Below are 27,657 nucleotides of genomic sequence, written 5' to 3' on the forward strand. Positions count from 1 at the left end.
CAGTGTACAACACCACAAGAAGACCGATATCTCACCATCAGTGCCCGCAGACGGTCACGGAGTACTGCAGGTAGCCTTGCTCGAGACCTTACCGGAGCCACCGGAACAGTTGTCTCCAGACACACAGTCTACAGACGACTGAACAGACATGGTTTATTCGCTCGGGTACCTGCAAGGTGCTTTCCACTGACCCCTGGTCACAGGAGAGCCCGTAGAGCCTGTTGTCAAGATCACAGTACATGGTCATTGGAACAGTGGTCCCAGGTTATGTTCACGGACGAATCCAGGTATAGTCTGAACAGTGATTCTCGCCTGGCGTGAACCAGGAACCAGATACCAACCCTTAATGTTCTTGAAAGGGACCTGTATGGTTTGGCAGTGTGGAGTGGGATTATGATTGGTGCACATACACTCCTGCATGTCTTTGACAGAGGAACTGTAACAAGTCAGGTGTATCGGGACGCCATTTTGCACCAGTATGTCCGCCTTTTCAGTGGTGCAGTGGGTCCCACCTTCCTCCTGATAGATGATAACGCACGCCCCCACAGTGCTGCCAGCTTGGAGGAGTACCTTGAAACAGAAGATATCAGGCGAAGGGAGTAGCCTGCCTGTTCACCAAACCTAAACCCCAACGAGCGCATCTGGGATGCTCTCGGTCGACGTATCGCTGCACGTCTTCAAACCCCTAGGACGCTTCAGGAGCTCCGACAGGCACTGGTGCAAGAATGGGAGGTTATACCCCAGCAGCTGCTCGAACACCTGATCCAGAGTATGCCAATCCGTTGTGCGGCCTGTGCACGTGTGCATGGCGATCATATCCCATAATGATGTCGGGGTACATGCGCAGGAAACAGTGGCGTTTTGTAGCACATGTGTTTCGGAACGCTTTTCTCAACTTATCACCAACAGCGTGGACTTACAGACCTGTGTCGTGTGTGTGCCCTACGTGCTTGTGCTATTAGCGCCTGTTTTGTGTAGTGCCACGTTGCGTGGCACCACATTCTGTAGTCATCGTTAATTTATGAGCATAAGTGTATATCAGCGTCATCTTTATATCTATATCAACGTCCTCATCTTTCATACTTAGGCGAACATAAGGTGTTTCGGAGGATGGAATGTGTTTTAGAAATATTGTAGCTACTGAAACCGCCTTTTTTTACAAAGGCGCAGATACAGTACTGAAGTGAAATTGTTACACAGTGTTGAACTGAAGCCGTCTCACAAGGAAACATCACCAACTTGACCTCTTATTTTAAGGACAAAAAGCACACAGGTAAGATGTCGGCTCTGCAATCAATCCTGCGCAAAAATTTTGGACATTTTGGCAGTTACGACTTGCTGAAAGTACAGCTTTTAAACTTTCGCGCTCACCGTTTATTTGTCACACGCTCCGCCCCACTTCAGACGCCTAATGCCAGAGCGCGAGACTGTAAAGTGGAGTGATAGCCAGAGGCCTCCTATTTTCGGGATATTTATGATTAGGGAAGAAGGATAGGGAGGTGGACGCATCTGTCCAACGTGTTTTTTTTTTTTAATCGCAAATAAATGGTTCAAATGGTTTTGAGCACTATGGGACTTAACATCTGAAGTCAGCAGTCGCCTACACATAGAACTACTTAAAACTAACTAACCTAAGGACATCACACACATCCATGTCCGAGGCAGGATTCGAACCTGCGACCGTAGCAGCAGCGCGGTTCCGGACTGAAGCGCCTAGAACCGCTCTGCTACAGCGGCCGGCTCTAAAATACTAAGTAATATGAGTACGTAATACGTCAAACTCGTTCAATATTATTTTAACAATATTCTTGCACTGACATTCTGCAGCTAAGTATATGCCTCAAAATAAGAATGAATAAACCTAAGCAATCGGAGAATTATTACGAAATGAGTAAATTATTTTTCTTTTACAATCCAATCATGGCACTTACGTTGAAGAATGGCGCATCTCCTTCAAATGAACTACACTTTAACAGTGCCAGCTGTAAAATCTAAACGAAAAAAACGATGTCTATAATTAAATAGCGCTAAGCTACTTCTTTAATGATACACTCATTCGTTTCATTCATTTACACAGCATCTGTGAAATACAATGTAAAGATGTTCAGAGCAAAATCTCTGGTACCATCTGTAAATTAGATTCCGAACGCTTTGACACGATGTACGAGGCATGTTATCAATATCAAAACAGTATTTCACAAACCTCTTACTCGCTCCACTGTACTTCGCGCTCGGGCATTAGGCGGCTGAGTGGGGTGGAGCGAGTGACAAACAAACGTGCGTGCGAAAGTTAAAAAGCTGTACTTTCGACTGCGCACTAACAGAATTACGGGGCAAATTTTCAGGCGGGTCGATTGCCGAGGCTGATATCTTGCTAGTGTGCTTTTTTCTCCTTAAAATGTAAGGTCAAGTTGGTGATGTTTCCTTGTCAGTTCTCTGGGTTATGCTACGTTCGCGGGAAACCATAGCGATTTCGCTAAATGTTTTAGCCTCAAGCATCTTTACAACATCATTATACAGACAAATTTCGTCTTAAATTTAGGAATTGGAAGCTCCTGTATGAAAAAAGTTCGCACGAAAGAAGAAGAAGAAGGTTGTTTGCAGATTATGATGCTGTCGTTTATCGACCAGTAAAGTCATCAGAAGATCAAAACAAACTGGAAAACGATTTAGAAAATATATCTGTATGGTGCAAAACTGGCAATTGACCCTAAGTAACGAAAAGTGTAAGGACATGTACATGAGTGCGAAAAGGAATTCGTTAAACTTCGATTACACGATAAATCAGATAAATCTAAAGGCCGCAAATTCAACTAAATACCTAGGAATTACAATTACGCACAGCTTAAATTGGAAGGAATATATAAAAAATGTTGTGGGGAAGACTAACCAAAGACTGCTTTTTACTGGGAGGACACTTAAAAAATGTAACAGATCTACTAAAGAGACTGCATACACTACGCTTGCCTGTCCTCTTTTAGAATACTGCTGCGCGGTGTGGGATCCGCACCAGATAGGACGGACGGAGTACATCGAAAAAGTCCAAAGAAGAGCAGCACGTTTTGTATTATCGCGAAATAGGGGAGAGAGTGTCATTGACATGATACAGTATTTGGAGTCAACATCATTAAAACAAGGGCGTTTTTCGTTGCGGCGGAATCTTCTCTTGAAATTTCAATCACCAACTTCCTCCTCCGAAAACTTTGTCGACGCCGACCTACACAGGGAGAAACGATCATAATAATAAAATAAGGGAAATCAGAGCACGCACGGAAAGATGTAGGTGTTTGTTTCTTCCGCGCGCTGTACGAGATTGGAATAATAGAGAATTATTGTGAAGGTGGTTCGCTGAACCCACTGCCAGGCACTTACATGTGATTTGCAGAGTATCCATGAAGATGTAGATGTAGAAGAAAAAAGACTTCAAACGCAAGCAACAAACGGAATACTGCTGGCTGAAGTCTTAGAATCTCACCAAGGCGATAAAATATTTTAATTACGATAGGTAGCTGTTTTATTACGGTATAAAGCCTACTGTGAACTGTATTAAATGTCTCAAAATTTACAGTCCATTGCCAATCATTGCACCACATCGATATCTTGTCGGAATTTGGTTCTACATTCGTGTCGTTTCGACAGGGTTGGATGATCAGGAAGACGTTAATTATTCAAAAAATGGCTCTAAGTACTGTGGGACTTAACATCTGAGGTCATCAGTCCTCTAAAACTTAGAACTACTTAAACCTAACTAACCTATGGACATCACACACATCCATGCCCGAGACAGGATTCGAACCTACGACCATAGCAGCAGCGCGGTTCCGGACTGAAGCGATAGAACCGCTCGGCCACCGCGCCTGGCAAAACGTTTATTATTACTGTTATTGTTCTCTAACACGTTAACACTCGAATTGGGAACCAAGCAAGCAGAACGGGAAAGATACAGAGCCCAACTTTCGTGGCTAGGATTTTATTACACAGTAAGATAATTTATTTTTTATTTTTTTTAGTCATCAGTCTTCTGAATAATTTGACGCTGCCCGCCATGAATTTCTCTCCTGTGCCAATCTTTTCATGCCAGAGTAGCAATTGCAACGCACGTTCCCAGTTATTTGCTGAATGTATTGCAGTCTCAATCTGTCTGCCCCGACAGTTTCTACGTTCGATAGTACCGTGGAAGATATTCGCTGATGTCTTAACAGCTGTCCTATCATCCTGTCCCTTCTTTTTCAGTGTTTACCACATATCCTTTTCTCGCCTATTCTACGGAGAACCTCCTCATTCCTTACCTTATGTTCAACATTCGTCTCTAGCACCACAATTCAAATGCTTCGAATCTCTTCTATTCCGGTTTTCCCACAGTGCATGTTTCACCACCATACAGTGCTGTGTTCCAAATGAACATTTCTTTCTCAAATTAAGGCCTTTGCTTGATACCAGTACACTTCTCTCGGCGAGGAATGACCTTTCTTCCAGCGGTAGTCTCCTTTGTATGTCGTTGCTCTGTCCATCAGGGATTATTTTGCTACCTAGTGGCACTATTCTTTGACTAAATCTGCTTCCTGATCCCCATTTCTGATGTTAAATTTCTTACTGCTCTAACTGCTGCACTTCTCATTACTCGATTCACTCTCGATTCTTATTCGGTACTCATTGGACTGTTCATTCGATTCAACATATCCTGTAATTCTTCTTCACTGAGGTTGTTTCAGATCAAATGTCAGCGCATTGCCCACAAACGTAACCTTGGTATTGTTAAAAGAACACGTCTTGCGTTTTCGTGGAGTAAATAAACTCACGAAAATTTTAGCTTCTAAGCTTTAATGGTCTAATAAGGAGTTGAATCGGTTCGTACGTATATTCCTGATAGGATTTCATCCCTAAATCACACTTTTAGCCACTTACAGCATAAATAACGTCGTCTGCTTGCAGATACGACATTACATGACCAGTTATCGTACTATTTCGTGGAAAAGTAGGCCTACAATTATTTGGAATAGCTCAGCACAAAGGAATGTGTGACATAAGTGTGTCGCGTCACTCCCATGACGTACGATTCGCTTGACATTACTTCACTGACTACCGCGAAAACTCAGGAACAGGGCGTAGCATAGGAAGATCGAGCACCGTGTGCCTGCTTATCGCGGCGACGGCAACCGATAACCGGATTCTGAGCGCTGTGGCTTCTTCGAACTGAATAAACGCAGGGACTACTTGACTAGCGTCGCATACTTTTTCCTAGAGGCTATTTTCTGGCAACTGTTCAGTTAATGTCGTTCTCGTACTCCCTGTATTTCAAACTATGCAACGTTCTAATCTTCTGTTACCGAGGAAAACTGAGGTGATAAAGATGTTTTTTAACTTTTTTATTTTCGAATTTACTTTTCCTGGAAAGATTAAAACCTTCAGACTCACTTTTCCAGCTAAGTGGGCATTGTTCATGAAGTTCTTGTGAATAATATTACACTGGACATAAACTGTACACGTAATGCGGATAGTAGCAGAGTTTCATTTGCAAAATTTACTGCTGTTACTACTTAGTTGCAACATGGCGAAGCCAAACGGTTATCCAGACAAACACAGTGCTCTGTAGCGAGAGGTCCTTAATTCCTGCATTTCTTGGAAACTGAAACGTATCGCTCTTCAAGCTTGCTGGGTTAAAATATTGGTTTAAGAAGCTAATGGTCTCCTATGGCTCGTTACAGAATAATAACAGAGTTATGATTTATTCGTTTTGTTACCCCAATTACCTTTGTTTCTATGAAACCTGCAATAGGCGGCTGCTTTTTTCTTTTCTATGATGGAAGGATTTAATTACTCATAGGCTCCCAGAGAGGACGTCCCAGGATGAATGGTCAGTAATCAGGGACATGTAAGGGACGATAATCTGAAGCAAAAAACTTCATGTGGACATATGCCTTATCCCGAATGGTTTCCGAGACAGAACACATTTAATGTACACCGTTATTTATTTTCAGTATTCTTCAATACATTTACAGGTTTGAAAAAATTATAGTATTCGTTTCACAAATTATCAATTGAAAAAAAGTTCGTGCGCGTAGCCATCATCCTTAGCAAGCACAGAAATATCGTTTCGTAAATAAAGAACGCCGTTTTTCTTGTTACAATGTATTTTATTTGTTCCAGATACATTCCGCCTTTTGCTTTTAGGCATCTTCAGTGAAGTCTAGAATGATACAGCTTTGTTTTGATTTTTATATTTTTTACGAAAATAAGTAATCACTTATTTATGTAAAATATTAAACGTGAACTGTTTTATAATCTACAAGTAACGCATATCAAAAGATAACTGTATCATTCTGGACTCCACTGAAGATGCCTCAAAGTATAAGGCGAAATGCGTCAGGAACAAATGAAGTACATTGCAGCTAGAAAAAGGCGTTTTTTATTCACAAAACGAATATTAACTGAAAAATATGTGTTTTTAAGAAATTTTCCTCTAAGCATCATTGTATACGTAAAATTATAATTGTTACTGCACAGATTGTTGAATTAGACGTTCAGAAGAAAAATGAGAGCTTGGAAGAATACCTGTTTGACGCAATGTGCTGAAAACTCTGGTCAACATCTGCTATCAAGAATTCGACATATCAGGAAGCGCCGACGGCATTCTTCGACAAAATCAGAAGCACAGCCGTTGCAGAAGTCGGAAACATACATCATATATGTGTATTCTTCATTGGAGTAGATATACGGCATTTCAACCAGCGCGTGTACAAACAAAGTTAACCGATGTTTCTCTCTGACACACTGTCAGTCCCTCGCACAAGTTCACACACCGTGGACGACTGCGCGTTCAGCGGACTAGTTTAATGTCAAAGAAACATTTCGATCAAAGAGGTAGTTTGGGCTAGAATGATAAATCAAAGAGATTGGGTCGGTAAGAGACATACGTGAGCCCCACAACAAATATACATTAAATCTGTTCTAACTCGGAAATCATTCATAACAGCGCATACGCTCTTATGAAGATTTTTGCTTCAAATGAGAGTTCCTGTTATATACCTGAATGTTGACTATTCCTTCGGGGAGACCTTGTATACAGATGTAAAAGTACTGTGGTATGGTTGCCGACACTGTGGGAACAGCTGAGCAGAACGTTGCTGTGGCGCTCTTCCATACTGTTCAGTGAACCCATTCACGATGTGCATTTGGCCCATCACTTCTTAAGTAAATCTGATCATGCCACTACGAGTAGCGGTTAACGCTCAGCTACCACTTATCAGAAAAACTAACTTGAGACAGAGCCGAGCTGTACAGAATGCAACCTGAAGCAGAGTGGTCATTCCTGTTGTCAACAGCCGGTGCTGTGACAGAGCAGGACAAGTTTATTTCCGAACAAGACACCCAGCGCGAGTCAACGACATTTGCACTGTCGTGCAGATATTTTCAGTGCAATACAGTCACAAAGATAAATGGGAGAAAGAAATCAAACGATATGTGATTTTCACGTAAGCAGCCACCAGACAACACAGTTCCCTTGACACCTTGCGGTGTCACACTCTAACTTTGCTTCTGACGGCGCCTCCGCTTTTTAAATCGACATACTGAGTTCTGTTTGCTACGAAGTCTGTCCAGTAGTGTATCTTGATAATAGACGACATGTCATGAAAGATTGTGCAACTATATATTTTTAAAAATATTTATTTTAACAGTCTCAGTTGAAAATTGTCGGAGACGATAACTTGTCTCCATCACTTAATGATCGTCTTCGAATCTATAAATAAAAATGAAAGATTAAACTGTTACCTATCAAAGTTTTATTGTCATTTATACGTCTGAAGCCGATCATTAACAGCCCGGATGTATTTATTATTTGTGACAATTTCGAACTGTTGTTGTTGTGGCCATTAGTCCTGAGACTGGTTTGATGCAGCTCTCCATGCTACTCTATCCTGTGCAAGCTTCTTCATCTCCCAGTACTTACTGCAACCTACATCCATCTGAATCTGCTTAGTGTATTCATCTATTGGTCTCCCTTTACGATTTTTACCCTCCACGCTGCCCTCCAATGCTAAATTGGTGATCCACTGATGCTTCAGAACATGTCCTACCAACCGGTCCCTTCTCCTTGTCAAGTTGTGGCACAAACTCCTCTTCTCCAAAATTATATTCAATACCCTCTCATTAGTTATGTGATCTACCCATCTAATCTTCAGCATTCTTCTGTAGCACCACATTTAGAAAGCTTCTATTTTCTTCTTTTCCAAACTATTTATCGTCCATGTTTCACTTCCATGGCTACACACCATTCAAATACTTTCAGAAACGACTTCCTGACACTTAAATCTACACTCGGTGTTAACAAATTTCTCTTCTTCAGAAACGCTTTCCTCCCCATTGCCAGTCTACATTTTATATCCTCTCTACTTCGACCATCATCAGTTATTTTGCTGCCAAAGTAGCAAAACTCCTTTACTACTTTAAGTGTCTCATTTCCTAATTTAATTCCCTCAGCATCACCCGACGTAATTCGACTACATTCCATTATCCTCGTTTTGCTTTTCTTGATGTTCATCTTATATCCTCCTTCAAGACACTGTCCATTCCGTTCAACTGCTCTTCCAAGTCCTTTGCTGTCTCTGACAGAATTACAATGTCATCGCCGAACCTCAAAGTTTTTATTTCTTCTCCATGGATTTTAATACCAACTCCGAATTTTTCTTTTGTTTCCTTTACTGCTCGCTCAATATACACATTGAATAACATCGGGGAGAGGGTACAACCCTGTCTTACTCCCTTCCCAACCACTGCTTCCCTTTCATGCCCCTCGACTCTTATAACTGCCATCTGGTTTCGGTACAAATTGTAAATAGCCTTTTGCTCCATGTACTTTACCCCTGCCACCTTTAGAATTTGAAAGAGAGTATTCCAGTCAACATTGTCAAAAGCTTTCTCTAAGTCTACAAATGCAAGAAGTGTAGGTTTGCCTTTCCTTAATCTTTCTTCTAAGATAAGTCGTAAGGTTAGTATTGCCTCATGTGTTCCAACATTTCTACGGAATCCAAACTGATCTTCCCCGAGGTCGGCTTCTACTAGTTTTTCCATTCGTCTGTAAAGAATTCGCGTTAGTATTTTGCAGCTGTGACTTATTAAAATGATAGTTCGGTAAATTTTCACATCTGTCAACACCTGCTTTGGTCCAGAAATGGTTCAAATGGCTCTGAGCCCTATGAGACTTAACATCTATGGTCATCAGTCCCCTAGAACTTAGAACTACTTAAACCTGACTAACCTAAGGACATCGCACAACACCCAGTCGAGGCAGAGAAACAACACCTGCTTTCTTTGGGATTGGAATTATTATATTCTTCTTGACGTCTGAGGGAATTTCGCCTGTCTCATACATCTTGCTCAACAGATGGTAGTACGGTAAACTCGTCCTGATGCTCTTCGAACCACGCACGTACACTGCGAGCTGTGTGGCACGTTGCATTGTCCTGCTGGTAGATGCCATCGTGCCGATGGACATGGTACCAGGCACAGATGCATACTTCTGTTGATCCACTGTGCCTACCAGAATAACGAGATCACCGAGGGATGTTACAGAAACATTCCCCAGCACGTAACACTTCCTCCTCCGTCCTGGACTCTCCCAGCGGTTTTTGTACGGTGTTTGCTTCCAAACGTTTCACACTGTACAGGCGAAAGGCCATCTGTCTGATGGAGCATAAAAAGTCACACTCAGTGGACGTCAATTTCCGTTCGTCACCGATGAACATCAGCATGGCTGTTACAACCAGGCGCCTGCTGCGAATGACCATAGACAACGCCGTTTGCTAAGTGGTCATTGAGGAGACATTGTCGTCAACCTCTTGGTTCATCTGGGCGATCAGTTGCTCAACAGATGCATGCCAATTCGCTCGTACACATCTCTGCAGCCGTTGTTGACTTGTTTAATCTATGGTCCGCGGTGCACCACAGATGACTCGGCACCGGTTCTGGATACCAAAAATGGTTCAAATGGCTCTGAGCACTATGGGATTTAACTTCTGAGGTCATCAGTCCCCTAGAACTTAGAACTACTTAAACCTAACTAACCTAAAGACATCACACACATCCATGCCTGAGGCAGGATTCGAACCTGCGACCGTAGCGGTCGCGCAGTTCCAGACTGTAGCGCCTAGAACCGCTCGGCCGGCCGGCTTCTGGATACCGCCAGTTTGGTACGCACAATATACTTGAACCACTGCGGCACACGAACGGTTTACAGATTTAACCGTTTCGGAAATAGTTCCACCTTTGACAGAAAGCCAATCATCATGCCCTTTTGGAAGTCAGATAAATCGCCCCATTTCTGCATTACGGTACCGACTGCACTCTTTTCTTCACTCCCCCCACACGCTATATCTACCCTCTACTGCTAGTGCTGCCACCTGCTGTTTGTAAGTGGTTATTGACGCTGACGTCAAAGACAGACTGTGGTCACAATAATGTGGCTGTACCATGTAGTTCTAATAGTACATATGTTCGTATATTCGGTATGCCTCTGGCTGTTTACTAGGCGAAGGTGCGGTTTTGTATCGAATGCTTTGTAGAACAAACATGGTATCTACGTGCGCCCTGCTATCTAATGTCTTCTGGATCTCATATATGGACAAAGGAAGCTGTGTCTCACTTGATCGGTGCTTGCGTAAACCATGTTAACTCTTACACAGGAGTCCACAAAAAGTCATCATATGTGAACACAGTGCACACTGACCAGCCAAACATTATGACCACCTACCTAATAGCTGGTATGTCCACTTTTGGCCCGGGTAATAGTGACGACGCGTTTTGGCATGAAAGCAGTGAGGCCACGGTAGGTCGCTGGAGGGAGTTGGCATCACACTTGCACACACAAGTCGCCTTATTCCCGTAAATTCGGAGAGGGGAAGCCAGATCATTACCACCTACCTAATAGCCGGCATGTCCATTTTTGGCACGCATAATAGTGGCGATGCGTTTTGGCATGAAAGCAGTGAGGCCGTGGTAGGTCGCTGGAGGGAGTTGGCATCACACTTGCACACACAAGTCGCCTTATTCCCGTAAATTCGGAGAGGGGAAGCCAGATCATTACCACCTACCTAATAGCCGGCATGTCCATTTTTGGCACGCATAATAGTGGCGATGCGTTTTGGCATGAAAGCAGTGAGGCCGTGGTAGGTCGCTGGAGGGAGTTGGCATCACACTTGCACACACAAGTGACCTTATTCCCGTAAATTCGGAGAGGGGAAGCCAGAACATTACCACCTACCTAATAGCTGGCATGTCCATTTTTGGCACGGATAATAGTGGCGACGTGTTTTGGCAAAAGCAGTGAGGCCGTGGTAAGTCGCTGGAGGGAGTTGGCATCACACTTGCACACACGTCACCTTATTCCCGTAAATTCGGAGAGGGGAAGCCAGAACATTACCACCTACCTAATAGCTGGCATGTCCATTTTTGGCACGGATAATAGTGGCGACGTGTTTTGGCAAAAGCAGTGAGGCCGTGGTAAGTCGCTGGAGGGAGTTGGCATCACACTTGCACACACGTCACCTTATTCCCGTAAATTCGGAGAGGGGAAGCCAGATCATTACCACCTACCTAATAGCCGGCATGTCCATTTTTGGCACGCATAATAGTGGCGATGCGTTTTGGCATGAAAGCAGTGAGGCCGTGGTAGGTTGCTGGAGGGAGTTGGCATCACACTTGCACACACAAGTGACCTTATTCCCGTAAATTCGGAGAGGGGAAGCTAGAACATTACCACCTACCTAATAGCTGGCATGTCCATTTTTGGCACGGATAATAGTGGCGACGTGTTTTGGCAAAAGCAGTGACGCCGTGGTAAGTCGCTGGAGGGAGTTGGCATCACACTTGCACACACGTCACCTTATTCCCGTAAATTCGGAGAGGGGAAGCCAGAACATTACCACCTACCTAATAGCTGGCATGTCCATTTTTGGCACAGATAATAGTGGCGACATGTTTTGGCAAAAGCAGTGAGGCCGTGGTAAGTCGCTGGAGGGAGTTGGCATCACACTTGCACACACGTCACCTTATTCCCGTAAATTCGGAGAGGGGAAGCCAGAACATTACCACCTACCTAATAGCTGGCATGTCCATTTTTGGCACGCATAATAGTGGCGATGCGTTTTGGCATGAAAGCAGTGAGGCCGTGGTAGGTCGCTGGAGGGAGTTGGCATCACACTTGCACACACAAGTGACCTTATTCCCGTAAATTCGGAGAGGGGAAGCCAGAACATTACCACCTACCTAATAGCTGGCATGTCCATTTTTGGCACGGATAATAGTGGCGACGTGTTTTGGCAAAAGCAGTGAGGCCGTGGTAAGTCGCTGGAGGGAGTTGGCATCACACTTGCACACACGTCACCTTATTCCCGTAAATTCGGAGAGGGGAAGCCAGATCATTACCACCTACCTAATAGCCGGCATGTCCATTTTTGGCACGGATAATAGTGGCGACGTGTTTTGGCATGAAAGCAGTGAGGCCGTGGTAGGTCGCTGGAGGGAGTTGGCATCACACTTGCACACACAAGTGACCTTATTCCCGTAAATTCGGAGAGGGGAAGCCAGAACATTACCACCTACCTAATAGCTGGCATGTCCATTTTTGGCACGGATAATAGTGGCGACGTGTTTTGGCAAAAGCAGTGAGGCCGTGGTAAGTCGCTGGAGGGAGTTGGCATCACACTTGCACACACGTCACCTTATTCCCGTAAATTCGGAGAGGGGAAGCCAGAACATTACCACCTACCTAATAGCTGGCATGTCCATTTTTGGCACGGATAATAGTGGCGACGTGTTTTGGCAAAAGCAGTGAAGCCGTGGTAAGTCGCTGGAGGGAGTTGGCATCACACTTGCACACACGTCACCTTATTCCCGTAAATTCGGAGAGGGGAAGCCAGAACATTACCACCTACCTAATAGCTGGCATGTCCATTTTTGGCACGGATAATAGTGGCGACGTGTTTTGGCAAAAGCAGTGAGGCCGTGGTAAGTCGCTGGAGGGAGTTGGCATCACACTTGCACACACGTCACCTTATTCCCGTAAATTCGGAGAGGGGAAGCCAGATCATTACCACCTACCTAATAGCCGGCATGTGCATTTTTGGCACGGATAATAGTGGCGACGTGTTTTGGCATGAAAGCAGTGAGGCCATGGTAGGTCGCTGGAGGGAGTTGGCATCACACTTGCACACACAAGTGACCTTATTCCCGTAAATTCGGAGAGGGGAAGCCAGAACATTACCACCTACCTAATAGCTGGCATGTCCATTTTTGGCACGGATAATAGTGGCGACGTGTTTTGGCAAAAGCAGTGAGGCCGTGGTAAGTCGCTGGAGGGAGTTGGCATCACACTTGCACACACGTCACCTTATTCCCGTAAATTCGGAGAGGGGAAGCCAGAACATTACCACCTACCTAATAGCTGGCATGTCCATTTTTGGCACGGATAATAGTGGTGACGTGTTTTGGCAAAAGCAGTGAGGCCGTGGTAAGTCGCTGGAGGGAGTTGGCATCACACTTGCACACACGTCACCTTATTCCCGTAAATTCGGAGAGGGGAAGCCAGAACATTACCACCTACCTAATAGCTGGCATGTCCATTTTTGGCACGGATAATAGTGGCGACGTGTTTTGGCAAAAGCAGTGAGGCCGTGGTAAGTCGCTGGAGGGAGTTGGCATCACACTTGCACACACGTCACCTTATTCCCGTAAATTCGGAGAGGGGAAGCCAGAACATTACCACCTACCTAATAGCCGGCATGTCCATTTTTGGCACGGATAATAGTGGCGACGCGTTTTAGCATGAAAGCAGTGAGACTGGAGGGAGGTGGTATCACATATGCACACACAAGTCACCTAATTCCCGTAAATTCAGGAGAGGGGGCGATGAGCTCTGACGCCACGGTCAATAACATCCCAGATATGTCAGATCAGGTTCAGATCTGGCCAGTTGGGGGGCCAACACATCATTTGGAACTCGCCTTTGTGTTCCTCGAACCACTCCATCACACTTCTGGCCTTGTGACTTGGCGCATTATCTTGCTGAAAATTGTCGCTGCCGGTGGGAAACATAGCCACTGTGAAGGGGTGTGCGTGGTTTGGAGCCAGTGCACGATACTCCTTGGTTGTCATAGTGTGTTGCATGAGATCAACTGGACCCATGCATGCCCATGTGAATGTTCCTCAGAGGAAATGGAGCCCCTTCCCGCTTATCTCCGTTCCGTACTACAAGTGCCAAGGAACTGTTCCCCTCGAAGACGACGGATTCGCGCCCTCCCATCGGCATAATGAAGAAGGTACCGGGATTCATCAGACCACGCAACTCTCTGCCACTGCTCCAACGTCGAGTGCCGATGGTCACGTGCACATTTCAGTCGCAGCTGTCGATGTCGTAGTGTTAAAGTTGGCACATACATGGGTCGTCGGATGTGGAGGTCCGTCGTTAGGAGTGTTCGGACACAGCCCAGCATTAAAATCTGATCTTAGTTCCGCCACAGTTCGCCGCCTGTCCTGTTTTACCAGTCTGCCCAGCCAACGATGTCTGTAAATGTGGGGTGGTTGCTCAACCCACGACGCCTGGAAGTAGTTTTACATTGGTTTCGCCACATGTTGAAGACAGTAACTCCTCGAACACCCGATAAGTAGTGCAGTTTCCGAAATGCTCGCGCCGAGCGTCCAGGCTATCACAGTCTGCCCTCGGTGACCTCCGAGTGACCCTGCTGTCGCTTGGACGGGTTTATATTGACAATAGTTCAGTGGTCATTATGTCCTGGCTGATCAGTGTATGTTCCATCATGCTACAAGAAATTGATATCAGTGACGTAGGTATTACCACTCTTTTTGTAGATTAAACTACCTGCGCATATTTCCAGTCACGTGGCACATACCGTTGTTCCAGAGAGCAGGGCGACACTAATCTCAAGTGATTTAGGTAAACAGCGGAAGAAGAAACAGGACGTCTGGCTGCAGATTTCATTCCTCCTGAAGGCATGCCCAGCGTCTAAGGCACTACGCCACTCGCCTGATACTAAGAGACATACTAAGTCGCACTGAACCACCAACAGCTACTGTCGTATAATACATTATACAGGGTGAGTCACTTAACGTTACCGCTGGATATATTTCGTAAACCACATCAAATACTGACGAACCGATTCCACAGACCGAACGTGAGGAGAGGGGCTAGTGTAATTGTCTAATACAAACCATACAAAAATGCACGGAAGTATATTTTTTAACACAAACCTTCGTTTTTTTAAATGGAACCACGTTAGTTTTGTTAGCACATCTGAGCATATAAACAAATACGTAATCAGTGCCGTTTGTCGCATTGTAAAATGTTAATTACATCCGGAGATATTGTAACCTAAAATTGACGCTTGAAACCTCCGACGTTCAGTTGCGTGTTGTAACAAACACGGACCACGGTCGGCGAGCAGCATCTGCAGGGACATGTTTACGATGACGACCGTGTTTACGAGTGTGGCTGTAGTGCACTGTTGTGGTTTGGTCTAGCTGTCGCAGTGTCCGCATGTAGCGCTTGCTGCTATTGTTATTCTGCATTCGTCTCCGCACGCAGACCAACCGTGTTACCAGACGTCTGTGATAGTGTAGTGTTGTAGGAATTGTGACCATGGTGTATTCGAACTCTGAAAAGGCGGAGATGATACTCATCTATGGCGAGTGTCGACGAAATGCAGCTGAAGCCTCCAGGGTGTATGCAGAACGGTACCCGGACAGAGAGCATCCAACGTGCCGCACATTGCAAAACATCTACCGCCAACTGTATGCAACAGGTATGGTCGTAGCACGCAAACGGGTCCGTAACAGGCCCGTCACAGGAGAAGCGGGTGCAGTTGGTGTGTTACCTGCTGTTGCCATAAACCCACACATGAGTACACGGGACACTGCGAGAGCCGGTGGACTGAGTCAAAGTAGTGTCATGCGCATACTGCATCGTCACCGCTTTTACCCGTTTCATGTGTCGCTGCATCAGCAATTACATGGTGATGACTTTAATCATCGAGTGCAATTCTGTCAATGGGCATTAACAGAGAGTGCGTTGCAGTTCTACCTGTTTACCGATGAAGCGGGTTTCACAAACCACGGGGCAGTGAATCTACGGAACATGCATTACTAGTCCGTGGACAATCCTCGCTGGCTCAGACAGAGCGACAGCGACCGTGGACTGTAAATGTATGGTGCGGAATCACTGGCGCCACCTCATTGGTCCTCACTTCATTGCAGGGGCCCAAACAGCTGCAACATACATCGCGTTTCTACAGAATGATCTGCCAACGTTGCTCGAAAATGTCCCACTGGAAACGCGTCGACGTATGTGGTATCAGCACGATGGTGCACCTGCACATTGCGCAATTAACACTAGGCTGACACTTGACAGGATGTTCGACGGGCGTTTCATAAGACGTGGACGACGCATAAATTGGCCAGCCCGTTCTCCTGATCTTACACCTCTGGACTTCTTTCTGTGGGGCACGTTAAAGGAGAACGTGTACCGTGATGTGCCTACAACCCCAGAGGATATGAAACAACGTATTGTGGCAGCCTGCGGCGACATTACACCAGATGTACTGCGGAGTGTACGACATTCATTACGCCAGAGATTGCAATTGTGTGCAGCAAATGATGGCCACCACATTGAACATCTATTGGCCTGACATGTCGGGACACACTCTATTCCACTCCGTAATTGAAAACGGAAACCACGTGTGTACGTGTACCTCACCCCTCATGGTAATGTACATGTGCGTCAGTGAAAAAGACCAATAAATAGGTGTTAGCATGTGGACGTAATGTGCTGTTCCAGTCTCTTCTGTATCTAAGGTCCATCACCGTTCCCTTTGGATCCCTACGTAATTCGGTGCTCTCCGATACACACGATCGAACAGCGGAGGAGTGGTACTCAAGCGTCAACTTTAGGTTACAATATCTCCAGATGTAATTAACATTTTACAATGCAACAAACGGCACTGATTACGTATTTGTTTATATGTTCAGATGTGCTAACAAAACTAACGGGATTCCATTTAAAAAAAAACGTAGGTTTGTGTTAAAAAACATACTTCCGTGCATTTTTGTATGGTTTGTATTAACCAATTACACTAGCCCCTTTCCTCACGTTCGGTCTGTGCAATCGGTTCGTCAGTATTTGATGTGGTTTACGAAATATATCCAGCGGTAATGTTAGGTGACTCACCCTGTATATGTAACCACTTTCAGTCGTAACAGAACACGTACGAAAATACTATAGCTCAGTGTCTGTGTTTAGAAATGTAAAAAAAAAGAAAAAAAAGTTGATTTGTTACGATTGAAACTGGTTGCACAACAGCTGTTGGTGGTTCAGTATGTCCTTGAATATGTACAAAACTATGGAGTATCTTCTGCTGAAACTATATGCATGGAAGTGATGTTGTTATTATTGTTATTATTATTATTATTATTACTGCAGTCCACCGAAATGTAATTTCTTCCGTCTACTGACGGATGCTGTAGGAAAGATGAGATATGGAACGATGATAAAGGAAATGGGTTAAATATGCACAGTGAAACGCATAAAGTAAATGAGTATAGAGAGTTGAAGTGACCATCTATGGTGTAGGGAACATGAGATATGGAACGATGATAAAGGAAACGGGTTAAATATGTACAGTGTAACACAAAGTAAATGAGTATAGAGACTTGAAGTGGCCATCTAACCTGTACGTCGCCGAATCGGCTCTCTGTGAAAGCATAATCATTCCCGCCTAATGGGTGGAGATACCCTGGGTGACGAAGACCCTTGCGTCATGGAGCAGGTTGTTTAGCATAACCCGTCAATGATAAGTCTGCAGGAATGAAAACCTTGGTGATAAATCTAGCAGGACGACTCACGTAGGACACGCGAGTACGGAATATTCCCGCTTATTGACTAACGTAACGACTCGGCTTTGTCGACCCAAACTCAAGTGTGTACAGGATAACGAGCTTGTGCTGTACAGTTAGTTTGGTAGCATATGTTTCAAATGGTTCAAATGGCTCTGAGCACTATGGGACTTAACTTCTGAGGTCATCGGCCCCCTATAACTTAGAACTACTTAAACCTAACTAACCTAAGGACATAACACACATCCATCCCCGAGGCAGGATTCGAACCTGACTGAGGCGCCTAGAACAGCTCGGTAGCATATATAAACACAGTTACCTGGTATTAAGCAGTGGACGCTTGTTCATTGTTTCCAAAAGGTCAGTGGTTGCTGAATTTGGGCCTAAATACATTTCAGGCTCGACCCTATTCATCTAAAGGTTTATCCCTTGTTCCTTACTTATGTGGCATGCGCAAAAGAGTGCACTGTGCAACGACATTGTCGTATATGTACAGGGACTACTGAATTACCTCACTAAAAATGGCTTTAATTCTATTAATCTCACAAATAACAAGCTATTCTTCGTACAAGAGAAATCGATACAGAACGCAAACTAAGCAAAAAGAGGAAGAGAGGACAGGGACATAGGGGTGGCATGGTGGATGGAGGCTGGAGGAAGTTGAGCCTGTTGTTTCTAGGAACGCTCGAATAGTTGCAGATAACCTTTGGAGAAGAAAATATCGCATTGTTTCCACTACGACGTCGTGCTAGAATAAGTGATGACAGAATGCTAATGTGTACCGCACTGTATGGCAGCTGGAAATAGCGCGGCCCTTTTCCTAATCAACATAATGAGCACAGATGCACTGAATTGAATTTCAAATTTTCATCACAATTGAAACGTAATACACAGAAAGATGAAGCACTCTAGAAGTCGTGAATATGAAATAGCTTCCACGGATGGACGCGTCTTATGCCGACTGTACACGAAATTTTCTGGCCTTTTTCTGGAAATCTGCTCAGCCGTTTTGTTCAGTAACGCTATGAAGATGATGTCTCAATGCAAAACACTAGTACAAAGAAAAGTAAAAATTATTACCAGTTTTTCTTGTGGCCAAAAGCGTTGTATCGCATGGAGTATGCTTCCTGTTTGGACTTGCGAACGCCTGTACAGCAAGTGTGCTCGCGCCGTTGGATCATTCGACGGAGAGCTGGTGTTTGTAAACAGCGAGGCTCTGATTAGCCATGATGAGTTCCACGTGTTCCTCTTCTGTGTTATGCCTGCTACAGTGACAGACTGCAAGCGGCCCTTCACAAATGTCAGCATCTGCGAATTTGTTTGTGTTACTTGCTAGCATTGTATCCCAGACTAGAAGGAGGGGTGTTTTTTCCCCCACTTCGTACAGGACTTTGTGAATGACGTACAAATGTTATCGAGCGTTCTAGAAGCGAGAACAGTGTTTTAAAGAGATTAAAATGTTAGAAATGTTGTAACTGTAGTTGCAGCATTAAAGCTTGTACTCTGTTAAGGTACATGTGCAAGTACAGGAACATACGTAAAATACTAATTATTTATTAGTTTATACTGGATATGTGAACTTACTGAAGTTGTTGAAGACCTGCCATTTTCATCTTCTGTGTTACGCCTGCTACAGTGACAGTACAGTGACGTTAAAAATACGGGATGTCTGTGCTGAAATGTTTTGTTATCGGATTTGTTATGGAGAAGAAAGGCTATTCTTATACCACCTTTGGTTTATTCAGCAGTGTTTATTGTTTTAATTTATCGATTTCGAACCAACCACCGCTTCATATTCAAACACTTTGAGTTGAACTAGAGGATGATGGAGTACATTAACAGGATATACCTGATGTGGTATATCTTACAGATTACAGTGCTGTAATGCCTGAAGATGAAGCCGGAGTTCCTTCGAAATAGATAGCAAATAAAAAATAAATAAAAAATAAACACAGCTAACTGGAGGAAAAGTGATAAGAGAATAGGCTTTATTCTCAACAACAAAAGTGATCTCTTTATCAAGACATTGTGAGAAGTAAATACAGTCAGTTTTTTAATTAAAAATCTCTTGTTTCGCTCTCGTGTACCATCTTGCAAGGGTATTTTTCCAACACGAGCTACGAGGTGTAGTTTTTTAGTTGAGATATGCTTGTTATCAATTTCGAACTCCTGCCACTGAAGCGTATAAAATGTGTGAAATTGCTCGCAGGAATTAAACTATTTATTTGATTTGTATTATTAGTTATCAGCGTAATAAGGCAGGCTGTACGGGATCTTACATGGTAGTGAAGAAAGTTCGTGAGTAACGCTTTGAGTACCAGTGATTTCTGCCTTTAACCACCGTTTTATTATTATTATTATTATTATTGTTATTATTATTATTTTGAAGTACCAGTGCCTTTTGCATGAAGACATCGATGCTATTGCAATGTAGATACATCTAGTGGTACACTCGAGTACTTCTACAAATGCACTGCATTGTGGCAGTCACAGCGTTGAAAGCAACAGTCGGCGCGGAGATGGTGCTACGTGATTGTAGGGCATTCTGACATGCGGTTTATTTTATAGCGATCGTATTGAAGATATCATTGACAGTGAAAATAAATATATATATAAAGTTATTGTAACATAAATTTAAGTTTGTAATACTGGTATTTATTAGTGCTCTGGAAACGAAGCCACTGGAACAGTATGTACTATGAATGTAAGTTTATTAAATTTTACGCCCATTTTCGTTTGATACGTAGGACTATATTTTAGTTATTATAAGTTCATGGAAATTTCGAGATGTAAGATTGTGTCTAAGGAAAACGCGAAATTACAACTAAATATATCACATGAAATGATGGGTGGTTGAGTACTGCATGTCCCATTGGTTCCAAAGTGAAACTACCTCCTTAAAACAACTGAACGTTTACTTTTGCCAATTTCTTCTTGTTTGCGTTACTTAATATACTGCAATCGAGGTAACTTTTTCAATACATTTTGAAATCATATTTAAAAGTTAAACCACTGCCTTAAGACAACTGATAGTTTATCTTTCGCCAAATTCTTCTTGTATTCATTGCATACTATGATAATACAGGTTAGTTCCTGAAAAATTTTAAAATTGTGTTCAAAAGTGAGACCACCTCCTCAGCATAACTGATTCTTTACTTTGGGCAAATTCCTTCTTATTCGTATATTATTATGATGATTAAGTTCAATTTTGGGAACAATTTTAAAATTACCTCTCTTTCTTAATATTTTTGGAACTCACAGGGTTATGAGGCGTTTGTAATACAACAGAATAACATCAACCTCTGATCATTATTGATGTCTTCACGTCAGTTAATAGTTTCACTTTGTATTAAATGATTTTGAAAAATAATTATGAGTTTGTCGTTGATAAGATTTTCTTCAACGATATCGTTTCTAATTAAATAAGCGGAAGAGTTGTTATTGTGTTTTTTGTTAAATCATTGTCATTGTCCAATTCCAATTATTGAATTAGTGTTTTCATTTCCGAAAAGAAACTTTTAAACTCTGTCTTCACATTGCAGTGGTTGAACTATCTGCTTTTATGATGGTGCGACTGTGGAAAATGTCGAATTTTGTTACTGAGGAATGATTAACTGTTTTGTAACATACCAGGTCTGTTATAATTCCACAAAGAATATTTGTTTTACAAGGTCAGCCACTGAAGAAGCCGACGCGTATAACGAAGAAATACTTATGGAAATTCATTATGAAACGAATCGAGGATATTATTTTTGATTAATTTTAGTTGATGTTTGGAAAGGTGGGTTTCTGTTTCGCCTGCGTTAATTCTAGTATCCGTCAATATGAGCTCCTCACTGACACGACGCTAAACATTGTGACATTTGAAGAAGTTAATGAATTAGGAAGTTAAAGATGTAGTCAGCAGCTGGCTAAATCGAAACATTTTTGACAAACCAGTTGTGGGTTTTTAATATAGTTCTGTGGTACATAATACGGCCTGTTAAAATTACGCGTGATACAATTGCGTAATATCGATGTGAACAAATGCCGCACATGGTCAACCGATAGACTGAAACCAGAAACAGGTGTTCGGGGTCGCTCTGCAGTTACATACATATGCACAACGATCTTTGCACTTCTTAATTGTGGAGAGAAGAGAACGCGACTATTTTATTATATGAGGAGTCCCTTGTTACATGGATACCCATAATATTTCATAAACAGCTCGAGATATGAAAAAAAAGAAACAGATTTTCGGTAAACCATTGTACGCGTAAGGAATAAGAGGGGAAGGGGTATTTTGATGTATTATTAAAATTCTATATCCGCCTACTTATTGGAGAAACTGCAACTTTCTCTATTAAAAATTGAACTGTGCGCTATTTTAAATTAAATTTTAGCTCGTGATAACCGAAGCACAGAGAGATAACAGAAATATACGTAGTAAAACATTTCACAAAGGTAGTGAAGAAATATTTTAAACCTGATGTGTCAATGTTTCAGCTTCATCAACAAGCAAAAATTGTGCAAATGCGTGTGCCGGCAAACATTGATCATAGATTCAGCATATTTTCTTGTCTTGTTCGTAAGACTGTTAACGTCATACGAACTGTCGAGTGCCATTCAAGAAAGTACGTAATTTTATACACAAAAGCAGGTAATTTCCAAGAAGCGTTGCTTATCGAACGTGAGGGCTCCGAGCGATATGTATCAAACGATGAAATACATCGAACGCACGGCTGTCATGGCGGGAGATATGGAATGTTTTTAGTGCGCTGCCAAGGGAACATCGAGTAACGTTCAGCGTTGTGAATAAGAATGAGTGAAGTCGTTGAAGTCTCCATTCCCTATAATCTTACCTAGCGAAACTTAATTCCTCGATTATGTAGTGTGCAATCTTGTATGGCTTTCTGTTGGGAATATGGATCGCTGCCAAAAGACAGTTTCAGGAATTGTGCGAACTGTCATGGAGATAGATGTGTGACACTTCGTAAGGAAGGCGCCGATGTTGATTTCCCATTTCAATTTTACTGCACGCATTGTCAGAAAAGGACACCAATAAGGAAAGACGTATAGTTTGACAACTGTAAGTTGACCTTTGAAAAGAACGTTATTTTAGTCTCATGTTGAGTAAGGGATTATACCCCATAAGCGAGCGCTACCGAAACTGAGCTATCGATAACTACAGTTTGTGACTTCTACGGGTTCTTTCGAGAAGTCTGTTATGTGAACCGCATGTAGCCATTCGGAAACACAAGAATGGACGAACAGTAAAAAAGAAATTTAACACACAGATCTTCGGAGATACTGAAAGGGAATCCAGGAAGTGCTTCATAGTTCGAGTTTACTTGAGGGGCAAGAAAACTTTAGTGTCTCTTAGAAAGCACTTCAACTTACCAGGGACCAAAGTTATAAAAGACGGCTCTGAATCCTACAATTCCTTGAGGAAAGAAGAATTCCAACATGAATTTGTAAACCCTTCTCTGAAATTTGTCTTTTATGGTTATCCATCAGCTCGCACACAGAATACAGAGCGCTTGTGGAAGTCTGTCAAATCGTCGATTAAAATAAAGGGCCGACAGGGAGACAGGGATGAACTGTACCTATTCCAATACCTGCACGTTCACAATTTGGGAAAATTCAGCCTTCTGAAACCCTCCCATTATTCTTCAGAGACATATCTAGAATGTACCAGGATTTCGGGAAACGAGGATAGCTTCCGGCGGCATACACAACCCGTAGAATAGTTCTTGAAGAAGACCCGGCTGTCGAGTAAAGTAAGTGAAATTACTACTCTTCTTTGTAATTAATGTTTGTAAACGTTCCGCTTTTGTCGTCGGTCTAGCCACCACAGTAAACAGTATCGATATTTGCCGACACGAGAGTCGCTCGTTCGATACATATCATCTGTATACCTCGCGTTCGATAGGCAATGCCTCTTGGAAATTACCCAAAAACAAATGGAATTTTTCATTTTATGATTCTTCATAAACTTTGTTTCTTTGTTTTAAACTGTTTTAAATTTCACGTTATATGGACTCAACTACATTCTGAGGTTTCTTAGGCAGTATACAGAGTGTTACAAAAAGGTACGGCCAAACTTTCAGGAAACATTCCTCACACACAAAGAAAGAAAATATGTTATGTGGACATGTGTCCGGAAACGCTTACTTTCCATGTTAGAGCTCATTTTATTACTTCTCTTCAAATCACATTAATCATGGAATGGAAACACACAGCAACAGAACGTACCAGCGTGACTTCAAACACTTTGTTATAGGAAATGTTCAAAATGTCCTCCGTTAGCGAGGATACATGCATCCACCCTCCGCCGCATGGAATCCCTGATGCGCTGATGCAGCCCTGGAGAATGGCGTGTTGTATCACAGCCGTCCACAATACGAGCACGAAGAGCCTCTACATTTGGTACCGGGGTTGCGTAGACAAGAGATTTCAAATGCCCCCATAAATGAAAGTCAAGAGGGTTGAGGTCAGGAGAGCGTGGAGGCCATGGAATTGGTCCTACCAATCCATCGGTCACCGAATCTGTTGTTGGGAAGCGTACGAACACTTCGACTAAAATGTGCAGGAGCTCCATCGTGCATGAACCACACGTTGTGTCGTACTTGTAAAGGCACATGTTCTAGCAGCACAGGTAGAGTATCCCGTATGAAATCACGATAACGTGCTCCATTGAGCGTAGGTGGAAGAACATGGGGCCCAATCAAGACATCACCAACAATGCCTGCCCAAACGTTCACAGAAAATCTGTATTGATGACTTGATTGCACAATTGCGTGCGGATTCTCGTCAGCCCACACATGTTGATTGTAAAAATTTACAATTTGATCACGTTGGAATGAAGCCTCATCCGTAAAGAGAACATTTGCACTGATATGAGGATTGACACACTGTTGGATGAACCATTCGCAGAAGTGTACCCGTGGAGGTCAATCAGCTGCTGATAGTGCCTACACACGCTGCACATGGTACGGAAACAACTGGTTCTCCCGTAGCACTCTCCATACAGTGACGTGGTCAACGTTACCTTGTACAGCAGCAACTTCTCTGACGCTGACACTAGGGTTATCGTCGACTGCACGAAGAATTGCCTCGTCCATTGCAGGTGTCCTCGTCATTCTAGGTCTTCCCCAGTCGCGAGTCATAGGCTGGAATGTTCCGTGCTCCCTAAGACGCCGATCAACTGCTTCGAACATCTTCCTGTTGGGACACCTTCGTTCTGGAAATCTGTCTCGATACGAACGTACCGAGCCACGGCTATTGCCCCGTGCTAATACATACATCAAATGGACATCTGCCAACTCCGCATTTGTAAACATTGCACTAACTGCAAAACCACGTTCGTGATGAACACTAACCTGTTGATGCTACGTACTGATGTGCTTGATGCTAGTACTGTAGAGCAATGAGTCGCATGTCAACACAAGCACCGAAGTCAACATTACCTTCCTTCAATTGGGCCAACTGGCGGTGAATCGAGGAAGTACAGTACATAGTGACGAAACTAAAATGAGCTCTAACATGGAAATTAAGCGCTTCCGGACACATGTCCACATAACATCTTTTCTTTATTTGTGTGTGAGAAATGTTTCCTGAAAGTTTGGCAGTACCTTTTTGTAACATCCTGTAGACGATTCGCCCATTGTGACCCAATTTCGGCTGTGATGGTGGGACAAAACACGAGGAGACGCTTCGGCGGTATGATGGAAGGCTTCGGTAACAATGGCCAGTTTTAATAGTGATTTTATTACGTACAGTATGTTGAAATTTGTCTCAGAGGTTGCATGAAGCCCTATTTTGTCACTCAAAATGCTCGTCTACCAAGACAGACGTTAGCTACGTTAATGAAGAGGGACTTGTACAGACCTGACAGTCGGCCTTCTGCGATATCCAGCTCACTGACCAGAGCAGAGAGCAGACGTGCTGCCCGCTCAGTATTCCGCGTGTCTTCGGCCGACATGTAGGCTTAAAAACAATAAAACACACGCCACTGCGAACTGAGCCGACACCGCGAGCGCGCTCACGGTTCACACCGGTCGCAACAGCGTGTTCGCGTCTACTGCAGGTCAGAGCGATAGCGTGTGCGATCGCAGGCGCATGCGCGCGCCTGGCTGCGAAGAGTGCGCGTGGGCCGGGCGGCAAGTTGCCCACTGGCGTCTCGAGTCTTGTTGATAAGACCGGCGGCGTCATCCCGGCCATGCCCCGCAGGGTCAGATGCAGCGCCGCTGTTGGACGTCGCGAATATCTCCGAGGCGTATCGTAGCGCTGTTTGATGACAGCTCTGGCGACAGCCGGAACAAGCCGCCGGCTCGTATCAAAGGGAACACGACGCCATCCAAGGCCTCCCTGGCGCCAAACACCTATCTCACCTCGCCTCTTATCTAGACGTCGCCGGTGACTTCATCGATACCAGGGAAAAAAATTATGTGAGCTTGTGACGTCTTCGTTTGTATTTCGATTTAACTCACTATCACTCTCATAACGATGGAGGCTATCTTAGCCTAGCGGCTTTGTTGCGGTCCACAGCCGCATACATCACTGCAATCTCCTCACCTTTGTTATTGTTTTATGTTACGGTTTTCCACCTGTAAGTGCCGTATTCACTGCGCTTACTCTGAGGTGAGAAAAGGTGGAAATTTGTGGTAAGGTCTTATGGGACCAAACTGCTGAGGTCATCGGTCCCTAAGCTTACCTGCTACTTAATCTAACTTAAACTAACTAACTTCCGCTAAGGACAACACACACAACCAAGCCCGAGGGAGGACTCGGACCTGTGACGGAGGGAGCCACGCGGGCCGTGAGAAGGCTCCTTAGACCGCACGGCAGAAAAATTATGGGATAGCGATACGCACATAGGCAGATTGCGGTGGTATCGCATGCACAAGGTATAATAGGGCGGTGCACTGCTGCGGCTCCCATTTGTTCACAGGCGATTCATATGAATAGGCGTCCGAAGTGATTATAGCCGCACGACAGAGAGTTAACAAATTTTGAACACGGAGTGATAGTTGCAGCTAGGCGCATGGGATATTCCAGTTCAGAAATCGTTAGGGAATTTAATATTCCGAGATCCACAGCCAAGAATACAAAATTTCAGGCATTATGTCTCACTACGCACAATGCAGTGGCCAACAGTCTTCACGTTCAAATCAAATGGCTCTCTGCACTATGTGTCTTAACATCTGAGGTCATCAGTCCGCTAGACTTAGTACTGCTTAAAGCTAATGACATCACATACGTCCATGCCCGAGGCAGGATTCAAAACTGTGACCGTAGCAGCCGCGTGTTTCCGGACTGAAACGCCTAGAACCGCTCGACCACCGCGGCCGGCCAGCCGTCACTTAACGACCGAGAGCAGCGGCGTTTGCGTAGAGTTGTCAGTGCCAACAGACAAGCAACACTGCGTGAAATAACCGCAGAAATCAACGTTGGACGGGTTGGGTTGTGTGGGGAAGGAGACCAGACTGCGAGGTCATCGGTCTCATCGGATTAGGGAAGGGTGGGGAAGGAAGACGGCCGTGCCCTTTGAAAGGAACCATCCCGGCATTTGCCTGGAGCGATTTAGGGAAATCACGGAAAACCTAAATCAGGATGGCCGGACGTGGGATTGAACCGTCGTCCTCCCGAATTCTCGGTCAATGTGGGACGTACGACGAACGTGTCCGTTAGAACAGTGTGGCCAGATTTTTTGGGTTATGTCAGCAGACGAAAGATGCGAGTGCCTTTGCTAACAACACCAACTCGCCTGTAGCACCT

At 43.9% G+C, this 27,657-nt stretch overlaps 1 protein-coding gene across 2 annotated transcripts in view; it reads right to left on the bottom strand.

The window, feature by feature from the left end:
• LOC124794736 (protein TANC2) overlaps positions 1 to 25,887 on the bottom strand; it is a 653,277-nt gene extending 627,390 nt beyond the window's left edge. For both annotated transcript variants that reach the window (XM_047258336.1, XM_047258339.1), the window contains exon 1: positions 25,768 to 25,887. In XM_047258336.1, coding sequence (XP_047114292.1) covers positions 25,768 to 25,861 — 94 coding nt within the window. In that variant the 5' untranslated portion in view covers positions 25,862 to 25,887. The remainder of the gene's footprint in view (positions 1 to 25,767) is intronic.
• Between the last annotated feature and the right edge of the window lie 1,770 nt (positions 25,888 to 27,657).

This window comes from Schistocerca piceifrons, chromosome 4 (assembly GCF_021461385.2).
Source record: "Schistocerca piceifrons isolate TAMUIC-IGC-003096 chromosome 4, iqSchPice1.1, whole genome shotgun sequence".
NCBI lineage: Eukaryota > Metazoa > Arthropoda > Insecta > Orthoptera > Acrididae > Schistocerca > Schistocerca piceifrons.